The sequence below is a fragment of the Dama dama genome, chromosome 29 (genome assembly GCF_033118175.1).
Source record: "Dama dama isolate Ldn47 chromosome 29, ASM3311817v1, whole genome shotgun sequence".
Taxonomy (NCBI): domain Eukaryota; kingdom Metazoa; phylum Chordata; class Mammalia; order Artiodactyla; family Cervidae; genus Dama; species Dama dama.
In genome coordinates this window covers 50066723-50082580 of record NC_083709.1, presented here as the reverse complement: position 1 = coordinate 50082580, position 15858 = coordinate 50066723, and the positions used below count along the sequence as shown (strand labels likewise).

The 15858-nt window shown below is 40.3% G+C and overlaps 1 protein-coding gene across 5 annotated transcripts in view; it reads left to right on the top strand.

The window, feature by feature from the left end:
• SMARCA2 (SWI/SNF related, matrix associated, actin dependent regulator of chromatin, subfamily a, member 2) overlaps nucleotides 1-14888 on the top strand; it is a 175467-nt gene extending 160579 nt beyond the window's left edge. For all 5 annotated transcript variants that reach the window (XM_061132642.1, XM_061132644.1, XM_061132641.1 and 2 more), the window contains 5 exons: nucleotides 3910-4015; nucleotides 4529-4630; nucleotides 7610-7742; nucleotides 12202-12344; nucleotides 14008-14888. In XM_061132642.1, coding sequence (XP_060988625.1) covers nucleotides 3910-4015; nucleotides 4529-4630; nucleotides 7610-7742; nucleotides 12202-12344; nucleotides 14008-14043 — 520 coding nt within the window. In that variant the 3' untranslated portion in view covers nucleotides 14044-14888. The remainder of the gene's footprint in view (nucleotides 1-3909; nucleotides 4016-4528; nucleotides 4631-7609; nucleotides 7743-12201; nucleotides 12345-14007) is intronic.
• The last annotated feature ends 970 nt before the right edge of the window (nucleotides 14889-15858 follow it).

Genomic DNA, 15858 nt, shown 5'->3' with positions numbered 1-15858 from the left:
TGTTTGACTCCTTTAGGACTCTAATAATTTTCTGTGAAACCTTTTCAACTACAAGTGGGTGTTCTAAATCATGATGAAATCTTATGGAGGCAACATAACCATACATTTTTATATTCATTCATTAAATATAAAAATATATAAACAAAACCTATTTCAGCTTTAGTTAAGATCACTTTTCCAGAAGTATCCTTTAGGAATTCTTGTCAATAGATCAGCTTTGGCAGGTAAAAACACAAATCATGAAGCAGCCAAAAAAATTTTTTTAAAAAGGACCCTTAACCAATATCATTAAACACATACTAGCCAGCATTTTAAAGGAGTACATTTCTAAGCTGGTATTACAGTCTTACGCACTCTTCCAGCTTTACCTAAACTGTCATCAGAGGTAGACCTGATATTTATGTGACATTTATAATGTCTGTAGTTATCATTTTAAAGTCACAGTAGTAGAGATGTGAAATTCTTGCCATTCTGTTTGTGGAGGTAATGGGAGAAAAACTGGCTCCCAAATGAAGCACAGCAAAGCAAATCTCGTGTGTGTGTGTTTGTGTGTGTGTGTGTGTAAGCGTGTAAGCTCTACATGCAGGACTTGCAAGCCACCATTAGCATAGTGGCATGTAGGGCTTTTCCACCTCATGTACCATGACAGCATAGCCAGGTGTCTCTTTGACCTCTAGAGAGGAAATGTGTTTGCCTACCAGCACTTGCAAACTGTTAAATGCAGTGGGTTCCTTTATGTTTGTATTTTAGGTTATTCTCCTTCTCCACCCCCTACATCTTATAGGATCACATTTCTTATTCTGTTGTATGAAATAGGTGGGAAATCAGACCATTTTGGAGGAGGGGGACAGGTATCACTTTTGCCATGGCAAACAGCACACTTGGAGATAATTGCTGCTCAAGCCTTAAATGTGTAAAATGACATAATGGAAAATGCCTTGGGGGTAGGATAAGAAATGGAACACCTTCTGCAAACCATTGTACAATTAGTCCATTGTTCTGTACTTTAGGGAGAAAAAAACTTTCTGGCAGTGAAAAAAAAAAGTATTTGAGAAGGTATATTGAAAAAGCATTTGTGCAGCTTAAGTTTGAGAAAGAAATGCCAAGAATTCAAAACTCTGTCAGGCTGCCTTTTTTTTAAAACCTTTTAAAAAAAACCTTTAATTTAGGAAAAGACAAGTTATCATAACAACATTAGCAAGTGGTCTGGCTACCTCGTGCATTCTATAGGTTATATAAAAGCTGAATGTCCTTCAGGACCACCTGACATTTCCTGCCTGGGGTTGCAATGAGAACTATCCCCTCTGATAAGAGATGGGGCAAGGGTTCTGACTGCATGTAAAGTGTCCCCATGCTCTGTGCAGGAGAGAAAAATACCAACATACACAGAATTAAGTTCTGAGCAGCCAGGTACCAAGAGGTGCTTAATATTAAGGAGAAAAGTTTCTTGATCCTGGATGGATCATGGAATATTTGAAGGGAGAAAAGGATAGAGAACGTTCTAGCCATGGAGAGAGGTGGGAGACTTGGAATTTGTGATAAAGGGGGGATTGGCTGTGGTACTTGGGAGTACGCGTAGAGAGGCTGTTCTGACCAAAGGAGTCATATTAGCAAGACAGACGGGGTTTGCAGAGAAGGAGCTGAGGAGGGCTCTGAAAGCCAGGCTGAGGGATTTGAATGGAGATGGTTCTAGTGAAACCACAAGAAGGTTTCCTTAGATGGTGTCCAGGTCTTCCTTCAGCTCCGGCTCTTGGTTCTTAGGAGGCATTGGAGGTGGGGGGAGGATAAAGGAAGTGAGATAGGGAATATTAAGCCATGTGAGCCTTTATTTTTGAAACCAAGTAAATTTATGTCATTTTACAGGTATTGGTTCTGAGTTTTAGAACATTCAGCTGTCTCTTTTGTTGAGCATAGATAACTCTGGACTTGTCTCCTTCATAGGTTCTAGATTCTCTATGTCATGGAACAGGACATCAGACCAAGATTGTTTGAGCCATTCTGTCCCTGATGAAAAGAGCTTTACCACACCCTCAGTGCGGACTGCTTCTTTCCTACTTCTCTAGTAGCGCAGATGAAACTGAGAGTGTGTCTGTCACAGGTGTACACAGCAAAGACATACTTGTAATCCGTCAATAGAAAAATGACACCATCTGTTGGCAATGTAGAAAATGACACTGACGCTGTCACTGAGGGTCAGGTGTTAAATCCAAAATTACAAAGAGGTCTGACTGTTGCTAGGGTATAAAGAATGCTAATTATAAACAGAAAAATGAATATCTATAAGTTCCTCTATTGCCTTTCAGATATTCATTTACAGACTGGTTTGTGAATTTAAGTCTCAGAATGGGAGAAAGAAAAAAAGACCAGAGATTGTGGCCCTGTGTCAAAGGTGACAGCAAATGAAATGGTTTTTTTCATATTCTATATGGTATAATTTATGGTGGTACAGTCACATTTCTCAACCTCAAATGGGAGGTAGGGGTGGCTGAGGCTAAGAGAACACCTTGGTTCTTGCCACAATAATCTTTAAAATCCAGCTTCCTATCAGAGTGTAGTCTTATACCTCGTGGGTTGGCCCCTGGTTTTAGTATTCATGAGGCCTGTATATGCATTAAAAAATAAAACGTAAATACTGACCCAGTATCACAGAAAAACTCACCCATCCCTTTGACAGGATTTTTGGTTAATTTATGCAGGCCCCTTTGCACTTCAGCATTTTCCCCACTGGTTGCTAGGCAACCATTTGAGTTACTGCGCATGCCTTTTTTATGATAACTGTCATTATGATTATTTTTTAATTATACGACTGGGACTATAGATTAAAACAGCATATTGTCACTCATTCTCTGCTGCTGCTTCTAGCATTTTCACACACTCCTAGGATTACCTTCCAAAATTTACATGGCAGTGATTTATTTATTTTTATTTTTTTCATGTATTTCTGGCTTCACAAAAGAAGTGGAGATGGCATTGTAAGGGAAGTGAGATTTTTGTGAAAAATGACTATACCTTATCTCCCAAGCTGTTATCGATCTAGATAGGCTGAGTCAGAAAATAGGATCCTGAGCCTAAATTATATCTTGTTCCTTTGACTGTGTCTGCTTCTAACATTAAGTAATGTTAAATGCTTATATTGTATTATAGTCTGTTTCTCAAAATTACAAAATGTGAAGCATTTGTTGCTATTAAATGTGCTTTCAAATAAAGCTACCATGAAGGGGGGGGGGGGGGGGGGGCGGGGCGGAGGGAGGGTACAGCACTGATCCCAGCACATGAGGCAGCCACACTTGCTAAATATGTTTGTTCTTTTCTGCACAAATTACTTCATACACACAAAATGGAGTTAGGCAAGATGAAGGGGTTCCTCCGGCAAATAATAATAAAGGTACGTGTGGTTCACAGTGTGTAAAAATGCTCTCAAAGGAATAAGACTGCAAAGATAAGACAGCCCTAGTACATACAAAAGCTTTTCATTTGGATTTCCACAATATGTTCTAACATACTATTTTCTGAATATACAGTGAATTTGAAAACAAAGGGATATGGAAAGAAAGTCAGTGTATTTTTTTTTTTTTAACCAATTCAGTTATTACTCATTTAGAAATGGAAATTTTAGTGGAATGGATATTTTAAATATTTGTATCAAACTGAAGAGATTCACTCTGTGGATTTCCCATACATATATGACAGAAGTGGAGACCTACTGGTATTTTCGTGTGATTTTGAAGTTAGCACCAGGGACATTAATCTCTCATAGAGTTAGCTGTAGGATTTTCTTTGATCTAAAGAGCCCCATGTTTCTATGCATGGGATGCCATTTGCTTTCCTGACATTTTCTGAAAGAGGATGCAAGTTCGTCTCAGTAGTGCATGATCTGTTATGTTTTTGTGTGTTTCCCCCACCCTGCAGTTCAGGGAGACAGCTCAGTGAGGTCTTCATTCAGTTACCGTCAAGAAAAGAATTGCCAGAATATTATGAATTAATCAGGAAACCAGTGGATTTCAAAAAAATAAAGGTACATCTATTGTTTACAAACTTTTATTTCTTAAAGTAAATAAAGCAGAAATGTAAATAGGATGAAAAAAGCATAATTATTAGGTCTTGACAGTGGTGACCTATCTTACTGCCACTGACACTCACCAGGGCTTGGCACTAAAAAGGTCAGGATGTTCTTGTGCCTTTAGATGTACGTTATTTAATCATCATATTGAGAGCTCGTATTGATTATATTGCACTTTATTTAGGAAGTCTCAGATTGCTCCCATGATCCCAGTGCTCTTACGGGTTCCCATCATATGCTCCTCACTGCCCCTTGTAAGGAGGTGTCCCAGTGGGAGGGTGGTCTCTGTGGATGGCACCCCCTGGAGTTGTGTAGCCCCACCTTTCTGGCAGGACTGTCTACTGGGAAGACAAAGGGAAGATCAGGCTTTGTTAACTAAGTATTGATTGTTGTATTTCTACCTCCAACCCCCCCACCCCCACCCCGGCACCCCACCCCCTCCTCTGTTTTATCCAAAATTTCCATCAGGAAAGAATTCGTAATCATAAGTACCGGAGCCTGGGTGACCTGGAGAAAGACGTCATGCTCCTCTGTCACAATGCTCAGACATTCAACTTGGAGGGATCCCAGGTGAGACACGTTTAACCTTAAACATGCTTGTGTTGTTTTAAGTCAAGTATTTTCATTTGCTACCGTCAATCCTATCCTGGCAGAAGAAAAGGAAAAATAAAAGCCTATCTTTCCATGCTACTTACCTATGTAACTCAGTCGAGGCTTTGGCATTTTTAAATTAATGCCAGCTCCTTTGTACCGTATCCATGCTGGTTCCTACTTGTGCTTCCCTTTTAAGGCCTGGCTTTTAACCAGAGGAGGAATTTAAGTTAATAACTTGATATAATGCCTAAAAGCTAGAGGTACAATCTTTGCTTTTATAGAAATGGTGTATTTGGTTATATTTACCTTGGGTTTTCTGATTGTAACTTTGCCTCAGGAGCTGAAACTGCTATTTTGTTTTAAAAGAAAAATTATATAGCAAAAACAACCGTCACCTCTAATTGTTACAAAAATGCTTTTTATCAGGTCAGCTGCAATTCTCTTTCTTTCTCTGCAGTTAGTGGGTGTAAGAGTCTGTAAGTAAGTGATTCTATTAAAATAACTAAGTAGGTGGAGGACACTCTTGCTTTAATTACACCTCAATTCCACTCACCTTTTGTAGGAACTCTCCTTTTTCCATCTATGCTCTCATACTCAAGAAGCAGAAAGAACATGAAGGCAGGTCAGTGTGTCTGTCAACCACCATCAAATTCCTCAGGCCTCTTTCCTGATCGGGCTTTTTAAATCTTCTTGTCAGTTCTAGTCACTAAACTGGAGAATGTGGGACTCCTCAGAATGTGCCTTGAACAGACTAGATACCTTTCCAGTTAATGGGACTTAATATTAGTGTTCTTTTGACCAAAACAATAGGTCTTGAAAGCAAGCCTTCTTCAAAGAAATTTAAGGTGAAAACTAGGACACACTTAAGTCCAAGAATCAATCCTCAGAAGGGTTTTGTGAATGACCGCTTATGGTTTGTGGGTAGACTGGAGGTTCTTTACAGGACTGGCTGCATTGTGATATTCACCCTGTCCCACCACCCCCGGTTTGCCACACTGCCTCACCCCTGACCTGGTGTGATAAATGGCCTCTTGACTGGCTTCCCTCCCAGGCCCACCTGGATGTTGGTTTATCTTTGTCTAAGCACCTTTTTATTCTGTCCATCTACTGCCCACCAAGCTTTGAGCTTCCCCATGTACTATTAAATTGTAGAATGAATTTAATCGCCAGAGTCTGCTTTCTGAGGTTATATCCTCTCACTCTTTGGCCTTCTCTCCTGCTGTTCCTCAACCTAAACAGTTCATAGTCCAGTAAGACAGGTCCTGTAAACACCCACTTCCCCAGATACACATGTAGTTGTAGTAAAGAATATAAATACAGAGAGTGCCTTGATAGTAACATCTTGCATAACAGTCATCCCATGTCATAACCAGGAAACTGATGATGGCTCTGTCCCAGACACATCTTTGTGATGCTTGCCTCCCCACCCTTTCCTTTGCTCCCCTTTCCTAAAAACCCCTCTTTCTGACCCCTGATAGGCTCGTCCTCACCTTTAAGATCCAGCTAAACTCTAGTGTCTCTGGCGAAATTCTGCCCCAGTGGCCACATCCCACTGTGTCTTCTTTACCATTTCTAAGTGCATAGCTCAGCAGCATGAAGGGTATTTTCATTGTTGTGCAACAGACCTCCAGAACTTTTTCACCCTGTAAAAGTGAAACTCTGTAATCTTTCCACCACACACTGTTCTGCCTTCTCTTGCTATGAATTTGACTGTTCTAGACATCTCATAAGTGAATCACATAGTATTTGTCTGTCTGTGAGTGGCTTATTATTTCACCCAGCATCGTGTCCTCAGAGTTCATCCATGTTGTATAGCATGTAACAGGGTTTCTTTCCTTTTTAAGGCTGAATAATATTCCACCATATGGATAGACCTCATTTTGTTCATCCATACCTCTATGGATGAAACTTTGGTTTGCTTCTACCTCTCGACTACTGTGAATAGTGCTACTGTAAACATGGGTGTGTACATATCTTTTCAGGACCCTGCTTTCAGTTCCTTTGGGTATATGTCTGGAATGGGCTTGCTGGATCATATGGTACTTCTGTTTTCAGTTTTTTGAGGAAAAGGACCATTTTTGAACTTTTATCTCAGCCAACCACACAGGGCTATGCTCACATATGTGCATACACTAGAAATAAAGCATCTATTGCAATACTGTTGGCTGGAACAGATAAAGTCAGTAATAAGTAATGGTTTTCCATTTTTGTTAGAAGAATTGCACCTTTAAAAAAAGTTGCTATACCACAGTACTTGATGGAACAATTTAAATAAGAAATATAGTTTGATTTTATTATTTTTTCCTTCTAGTTTTATTGAGATTTTAGTGACCTATGGCACTGTGTAAGTTTACAATATACAGTATAATTTTACTTACATAAATCATGAATTGATTGCCACAGTAAGTTTAGTGAATATCCATCATCTCATATAGATATAAAATCAAAGAAATAGAAAAAAAACATTTTTCCTTGTAATGAGAACTTAGATTTACTCTCTTAACAACGTTCATATATAACATACAGCAGTATTGATTATATTTACCATATTGTACCTTACATCCCTGTACCTATTTGTCTTATAACTGGATGTTTGTATCTTTTGACTTCCTTCATCCAATTCTATCTTCCCCTACCCCCGCCTCTGGTAACCACAAATTTGATCTCTTAAGAAATAACATTTTTTAAACACTAGTCTTGCTGTCAAAAATGAAAGGACATCTTCTTATGGAAGCCCACCCTTCCCTCTCAAGCATGTGTGCACACACACAGACACTGAAATTAATTCAGCTGTATGTGGACTTTTCCTATAAGAATATCTCTGTAGATCTGAGTTTGGTGTTTTCCTGTTGGGTGTCAGAGGTGTGGGCATGGGGAAGAAAAGAGCACGCTGTGTTTGTGAATCCCAGGTCCTCAGATTGGGGTTTTTTAACAGTTGCCATTTTGACCTTTTAGATCTATGAAGACTCCATCGTCTTACAGTCAGTATTTAAGAGCGCTCGGCAGAAAATTGCCAAAGAGGAAGAGAGTGAGGACGAAAGCAATGAAGAGGAGGAAGAGGAAGATGAAGAAGAGTCGGAGTCAGAGGGTGAGTCCACGCGGTTTCTCTACTTCTTTGGGCCCTGGCCGCCTGCGTCGTTTCTCCAGATGCTCACAGGGCAAGATGTGAGAGTCAGGCAGACCTGGATTTAGGCCTTGGTCTTCTGTAGCCTTTCTGGGCAACCCTGGCAGTGGACTTAACCTTGCTGTTACCCGGCACGGTGGTTCTCTAAACTGGGTGATTGCTGGGCTCCACCCCTGAGTTTCTGATTCAGTTGCCTGCGGTGGGGGTCTCAGAGTCTAGTGTTTCTACCAGGCTTACGGGGGATGCATCCAGCACCACACTTTGAGAATCACCACCTTGACTGTCAGACTGTGGTACATTTTGTCCTTCATGGATCAGATACTGATCCTGTCTTTTAAGTTTTGATATTTTATTCATCATGGGTTTTTTTTTTTTTTTTTTTTTTGCCATGAATTTTGAGCTTTTAAAACATTGCATCGACTGGTATTTATCTTGGTTACTGAATTTGGGGGCCCTCTCAAGGTTTTCACCCAAGGCAAGAGTCTCCCTAGTCTTAATCTAGTCCCAGCCTTGGTGGGTAACCATATTATTTCAAAGGTTAAGGCTGCCTTGAAACTGTCTAAAATTTCTTCTTACCTAATTATGTTTTCACCCCATACTTCCTCTCAAAGTAATTATAGTCTTCTAGATAAAACAGTATAGGTATGCTTTAAAATTTCTTTATTAGATACACACGCTTAGTACAGACAACTTGGAAAACATTTTTAAGAAAAGAAAATTTGTAAAATTCCATCACCCAATATACATTTAACTCCAGTTGCCTTCCAGTTTTTTTCCCACACATAAATATTTTATTTATAGAAGTATCACACACTGTTTTATAGCATGATTTTTCTATTAGGAACATTTTCCCACAGCAAAAAGGTTTTTATACAGCCGTACATACTAACATCCATTAATGAATGTACCAACAGAGAGTAATCTCACTCTAAATAATGCTGTCTGAACATTCTTACCCATAAATCACTGCACACATTTTAAAAACACATCTGATGCCTGCGTATTGCCACAGAGAATGGAGCTGACATCTTTGTCGGCGGTGTACAGAAGTGTTTCCCCACACCCGCATCTGCTCTCAGGATTATTCTCTTTAGTGAATCTGCCTTTAAAGTATTAGTTTAACCTTTTTCAGTTTCATCTGGTTACTCCCTAATTTTATATCCTAGCATTTGATGATTAAGTCTACATAATTTATTCTAGCTAAACATTTCTATATTTTAGAGCCAGATTGCTAATCTGTTTTCAAATAGCTCCCTTCTTATCCCAGCTATCAGTTGACTTTTTCCCTAACTTCTCCTGAGACTTAGTGTATTAACTTCCTATGGCAACTCTAACAAATGACTGCAAACTTACTGCCTCAGTACAACTTACATTTACTGTCTCACAGTTCTGTAGGTCACGAGTTTGTTGTGGGTCTCTCTGGGTCAAAATCAAGGTGTTAGCAGCCTGCGTTCCTCTGTGGGGGTTCCAGGGGAGAATCCATCTCCTTGTGTCTCCTTCTCACATTGCATCTCTTTGACCCTGTCTTCTGCCTCCTCTTCATTCACATTCTTCTTTTTGTTATTGAGGTATAAGTGATATATTAGGTTCAAATATACAGCATAATGATGCCATATTTGTGTATATTTTGAAATGATCACAGTAAATCTACTTGACATCCATCACCACATAGTTAGAAAAATTGTTTTTTCGTGACAGGTACTTTGAAGATTTACTCCTAGCACATTTCAAATATGCAATACAGTATTCACTATACTCACCCTGCTTACCTTAAACCCCATGACTTATTTAGAACTGAAGATGTATACCTTTGGATTCCCTTCACTCATCTCCCACCCCACCTCTGCAACCACCATATCTGTTTAGTTTTTAATCTCACATATAAGTGAAATTGTACAGTATCTTTTGCTCTCTGATTTATTTCATTTAGCATAGTGCCCTCATGGTGCATCCATGGTGTCACAAATGCCCTTTTTAAAAATTTTTTATTTTATATTGCAGTATAGTCGACTTACAATGCTGTGCTAGTTTCAGATGCACAGAAAAGTGATTCAGTTATACATGTATCCATTCTTCTCCAGATTCGTTTCCCATATAGGTTATGACTCAGTTCTGCTTAATCTCCTGCTAGTCTTCTCGGGGGTTCCCTTGTGCCTAAGCTATTTTTGCTGCTGTTAAGGTTTTTTAAGTTTTGACATCTTAATTACAGTATGTCCCAGTGTGCGTCTCTTTGGGTTTTCCCTTATTTAGGAATCCCTGGATCCGGACCCTGCTGTGGGGATCTGGACCCAGCTGTGGGTCACGGCGCCAGGGATAGGGTTTGCTGTGAGATTATGTCTCTGCCTCTTCGCTCCTCTTCCCTGCTTCAGTGTGGGTGCTCCCTCACTTGCCCGACGAGGAGGTGTCACTCAGCCGGATTCTGCATCTTTTGCAGAGGCAGCTGTCCCATTTGTAGCTTACATTCTGTGTGTCTGTGGGAGGAGGCGAGTTCAGCATCTTCTTGAACCAGGAGTGCCTCTTCTTCCACTTTGAAGGACCTGTGATTAGATTGCGCCTACCTGGTTCATCTAGGATAATCTCCCCATCCCAAGGGATTATGCTATGCTCCCTGTCACAGTGCAAAGGAAACATATTGACAGGGTCTGAGGATTAGGACATGGACATCTCTGGGAGGCCATCATTATTCTGCCTACCACCCTGGTTAATTAGAACTTGTCTATGTGGTGGTAATGTAAAGCCTCAGAATGCTGTTTAAAGGGCCCATCTGATGGTCCAGTTTATTAGCCTAGTTGCCCACGGCAGCCTTTTTTTTTTTTTTTTCCACGGCAGCCTTTTATGTGGGGTTTGTGGAGGAACATAATCCACTGACTCACAGAGCCTGAAGGCTTTCCAGTGCCCACCGCTCCCATGAGCATTTAGATTGTGTTCTTGAGCATGCATTTTCTTGCCTTTACTGCCAGTCTTCTGCCTTTTCCTGACTTCCATGGGTTTCCTGTACTCCTGTGTCAGGAAGAACTACACCTGTATAGGTAAAGGTAGTACACTTTTTCTTTCCAAATTACTATTTTTTGAATTTAAAGGGCTTCATATTTTATACACATTTCCATTAATAGGTAGACCTTCTCATCTCCAGTCTCTTCTTCTTGTCCTAAATTACTCTACCCAAAGCAACATGTCCCTGCCTTATAGCTCATTAAGCGGCAGGCATGTGGGTATGGTAGATGGAAGAAGCCTGGACTAGAAATACTGTTTTGTGCACTAGGATTTGCCAGCTTCTGCCCTATTTGGGATGGGGGGAGGGCGTATGATGTCCCTACAATTCAGAACAGTTCTGTCTCATCTTTTTAGTCAGCCTACACTTCCGTGGAAGACTTAATCTCTGGAAGTGTTCAGTGGGTCCCTCCCCCTTCACAGAAGTCTGAAAAGTTATCATCTCAGATCCCTTCCAGAGCTGATTCCCTCCATGACAATTATCTATTTCTAGGTGCCTTGAGACCCACCAGACACGATATTCTAACAAAACGGGTTTGAATGAGAGACATTAATTCTCAGTCACTTCATCATCTATTTTGGGACGCCCAGAATGATGCCGGAGGACAGATTTTCTGTGTACCTTGGGATGTACACCTGTAACTGTGGTATAACACTTTGACCTCTTTCTCCCAAGTGTTTTTATTTCTATCCTCAGAACAGTCCTGTGAAAGTGGAAATGGGTGCCATCTTCCTGTATGTGTTTATACTTGTATTCTTTATATTCTCTGTATACAGAATTATATGGAATTTTATGTCCTCTGTAGAGATTCATACACACACACAGGGATGAATATGTTTGCAAATAGGGATGTATACTACTTTTTCTGGAAATAATCAGTAGGAAGAGAGACTAGAGAAGAGGGGGAAAACCTTTCAAATTCACTTTCCATTTTGTATGTTGCTGTGCTTGTTAACTTTTTAAGTCAACTGGAGTTATTTAAACAATAAAATCATTGGCTTTTTTTTTTTTTTTTTTTTTAACCCTTTTACACTTACGTACACTTTTTAATGTCAAAGTTCTCTTTTCAAAAATGCCCATACCCCTCCATGCAGTCAGTAAGGCAGCCTTCACCATCCTCATTATTAGGAAGATCCCTGCTCAGCCATCAAGAGACCTGGAAAATGAGCCAGCCCAGCTTCCCTCCAGGACCCCATTCTTTCTAGTTGCTTGTTTAGGGTGACTATATAACTTATCATGCAAAACCAAGACACATTTGCAAGTGAAAGGGTGCTAACTATAATTGGATCAGCCACTGGATAACAGGTATGAATCAAGGACATTCTGGGCACTCTGGGATGTTGGCTTTGTCATCGGTAGGCTGGGATCATTTTACTACTTGTAAAAAGAGTCCCCTGTGATTCCTCATTGCCTGTTTTGGTTTTATTGTAGCAAAATCTGTTAAGGTGAAAATCAAGCTCAATAAAAAGGATGAGAAAGGCCGGGACAAAGGAAAAGGCAAGAAAAGGCCAAATCGAGGAAAAGCCAAGCCTGTGGTGAGCGATTTTGACAGTGATGAAGAGCAGGATGAAAATGTAAGTATGGCTGTCTTTGCTGAAGTTGGGAAGCCCTCCCCACTTCTGTTTCCCTCTCATACGCCCATGCTCCTTCCACCCTCTATGCTTTATTACTCAGAAATGAAAATGTAAAGATTCGGGGAGATTTCATTATTAAGGGATGTGAACCGAGCTGAGTGATTTATAACAAAGAATTTGGGGCTTTGTTTATTGCCTTTTTAATAGCCTTCAAAAATGAAAAACTGCTAAATCAAGTTCCCTCTCTCCCTTTATCTTCCCAGTGCCTACTTACAAATAGAGTTTTCTTTATGGACGGTTAATATTTTATAGCCATACCACCCAGCATACCTAGTATATTAGTGGTATACAGAGGAAATAACAATTCCATGGGAGGCTGAGAAAAAGTGATATGATGTCAGAGTTTTGGATCTGAGTTGCTACTTCAGGCGCCATACAAAGAACTCAGATGAATTTTTTAGAATTTGAAAAATTCAGGGTGCATTGATGGAGCCAGGTCCTGACATAAGGATCTTCTCATATGGTACCATCCTTAATGCTTATAATAATCCTAAGATAGATGTCACTCTCACCTTATTACAGAAATCAGTGCTTATTTATGTTATGTGTGTTTTGCTGCAGGTTATGTAAGTAAACAGCAGAGGCTGATTTCAGACCCAAAGAGCATAGCTCAGTCTGGTGTGCTGTCCTTGACTCTGTGGGCAGCCCCGGTAGCTTCTAATACAGTGCCTTCTGCAGGGCCCTCCATTTCAGTCACTTTCCAGAGGACTTCTAAGTTCCCTACCACCAAGCCTCTCCTTTTGCTTTCTGGAAAGTTAATTTTCCATCTTCAAACGTATGCTAGTTTGACTTTCCTTCAACATATTTGCCTTTGAGGTCTGTTGAGAAAAGTTTAGCATTCTTATCCCACTCCATCCAGCCTGAACCCTCGACACAAGCATTTTCAAATACATTTTAAAATCCTAAAATCAAACGCACAGTACTTTATTCTCTCTTGCAATGTGTGCATGCTCAGTTGTGTCCGACTCTTTGCAACCCCTGTTGCAAATGGACTGTAGCCTGCTGTCCATGGGATTTTCCAGGCAAGAATACTGGAGCAGGTTGCCATTTCCTCCTCCAAGAGATCGTCCTGACCCAGTGACTGAACCCACATCTCTTGCCTTGGTAGGTGGATTCTTTACCACTGCACCACCTGGGAAACCCATGGATTTTCTAAAAATAGCGCTCAAAATAGAAATCATTAGCCATGAACTTCCCCGGTGGTCCAGTGGTTGTGAGTCTGCCTGCCAATGCAGGAGACACAGGTTCAGTCCCTGCTCCGGGAGGGTTCTACACACCACGGTACAGGTAAGCCCATGTGCCACAACTACTGAGCCCGCGCTCTAGAGCTGCAGCCAGAGAAAGCCCTTGCACAGCAACAAAGATCCAGCACAGCCATAAAGAAATCCTAAGCCGTGAACTTTTCATACCCAACTGCAAGAGAGCACAACGCTGGCACAGATGGCCGGCACTGCTTTGGGGTCTCCAAGTAGGAGCTCCCCTTTTCAGCACAGAGACTGTTGATGCCTCTTTACTAGCATGGTTAACTGTTTCCACAATGTCATTTCTTTTCCACATTGCCTCTTGATGGCTTATTGTCTTTCTGTCCTACATTTACTTTTAGGAACAATCAGAAGCCAGTGGGACTGATGATGAGTGATCACTACGGACATTTTTTTCTTGGTAGAACTGAACTCCTTCTTCCCCTCTCTCGTCTCTACCCAGTGAGTTCATTTCTCTTATGGGCACTGGGTCGTTTCTATATCATTATCATCTATAAACTAGCTTTAGAATAGTGCCAGACAAACATATGATATCATGGTGTAAAAAAACACACACGCATACACAAACCTTTGTAACATATTGTGACCAAATGGGCCTCAAAGATTAAAACAAACAAAAAAGCTTTTGATGGAAAAAATGTGGGTGGATGGTATATTTCTATGGGTGGGTCTAATTTGGTAACAGTTTGATTGTGCCTGGTTTTATCACCTGTTCAAATGAGAAGATTTTTGTCTTTTTTGTAGCACTGATAACCAGGAGAAGCCATTAAAAGCCACTGGTTATTTTATTTTTCATCAGGCAATTTTCAAGGTTTTTATTTGTTTGGTATTGTTTTTTTTTACACTGTGGTACATATAAGCAACTTTAATAGGTGATAAATGTACAGTAGTTAAGACTTCACCTACATAGACATTTTTCCATTTTATGCTCTATGATCTGAAAAAAAAAATGCTTTTTGAATTGTATAAGATTTATGTCTACTGTAAACATTGCTTAATTTTTTCGCTCTTGATTTAAAAAAAGTTTTGTTGAAATCGCTATTGAATATTGCAATCTATATAGTGTAATGGATGGCTTCTTTTGTCAACCTTATCTCCTATGTTACCAACGTGTATCGTCTCCTTCTCCCTAAAGTGTACTTAATCTTTGCTTTCTTTGCACAATGTCTTTGGTTGCAAGTCATAAGCCTGAGGCAAATAAAATTCCAGTAATTTCCAAGAATGTGGTGTTGGTGCTTTCCTAATAAAGATATAACTGAGCTCAACAAACACTGCCTCTGGTTTTTGAGTTCTGGGAGATTAAAACCCTGGTGCCTGAGTAAGAGCCTCCTGCAGAGGGCTGGGCAAGCTCTTGCTACAGTGACATGGGAGGAAAAAAAATTTTTAAAGACTGAGAGTAGCCCCTAGAATGAACCGGGTGTGTTGCAAGGGAGAGGAGTTTACTGCTCTTGTGACTTTACACTTACATAACAGGACTGACGCTGCCATGGACCAAGTCACACTGAGCCCCTGCTCAACCTTTTCTAGTGGTTTAACTTCTGTTTATTTACCAGAAAATCCACAGGAACACCTCAGAGATACTGTAGGTCCAGTTCTAGATCAACACAGTGAACAGCGCAATAGAGTGAGTCCCACGAGTGTTTGGCTTCCCGGTGCATGTAAAGTTCAGTTTGCACTATACTGTAGTCCTAAGTGTGTAACAGCATCAAGTGTGCAATAGCATTATGTCCAAAAGATAGCATACATCCCTTTCTAACCATCATCTGAGGCTTCAGCGAGTCATGGTGGTAATAATCAGATCACAGATCACCAGAACACATATTATAATGAGAAAGTATCAAAATCACAAAAACATGAAGTGAGCAAATGTGATTAGAAAGTAGTACTAACAGACTTGCTGGAGGCGGGGGTTACCACAGACCTGCAATTTGCGAAAAACACCGGATCTACAAAGCACAATAAAGCAAAGTGCAGTAAAATGAAGTATGCCTATCTATGGTGATATAGATTTATACCTTAGTATTTAATAAATCTCTATTCATATCAATTTAGAAAGATCTGAAAAGTGCTCATTTTGAAAGACTGGTTCAGTGAACACCCTATATACCTTTCTACGAAGATTCATTAATGACTAAATCTATCCCACCCCACCCCCACCCACTTGTTTCTTAACTAAACCAATGACAAGGACC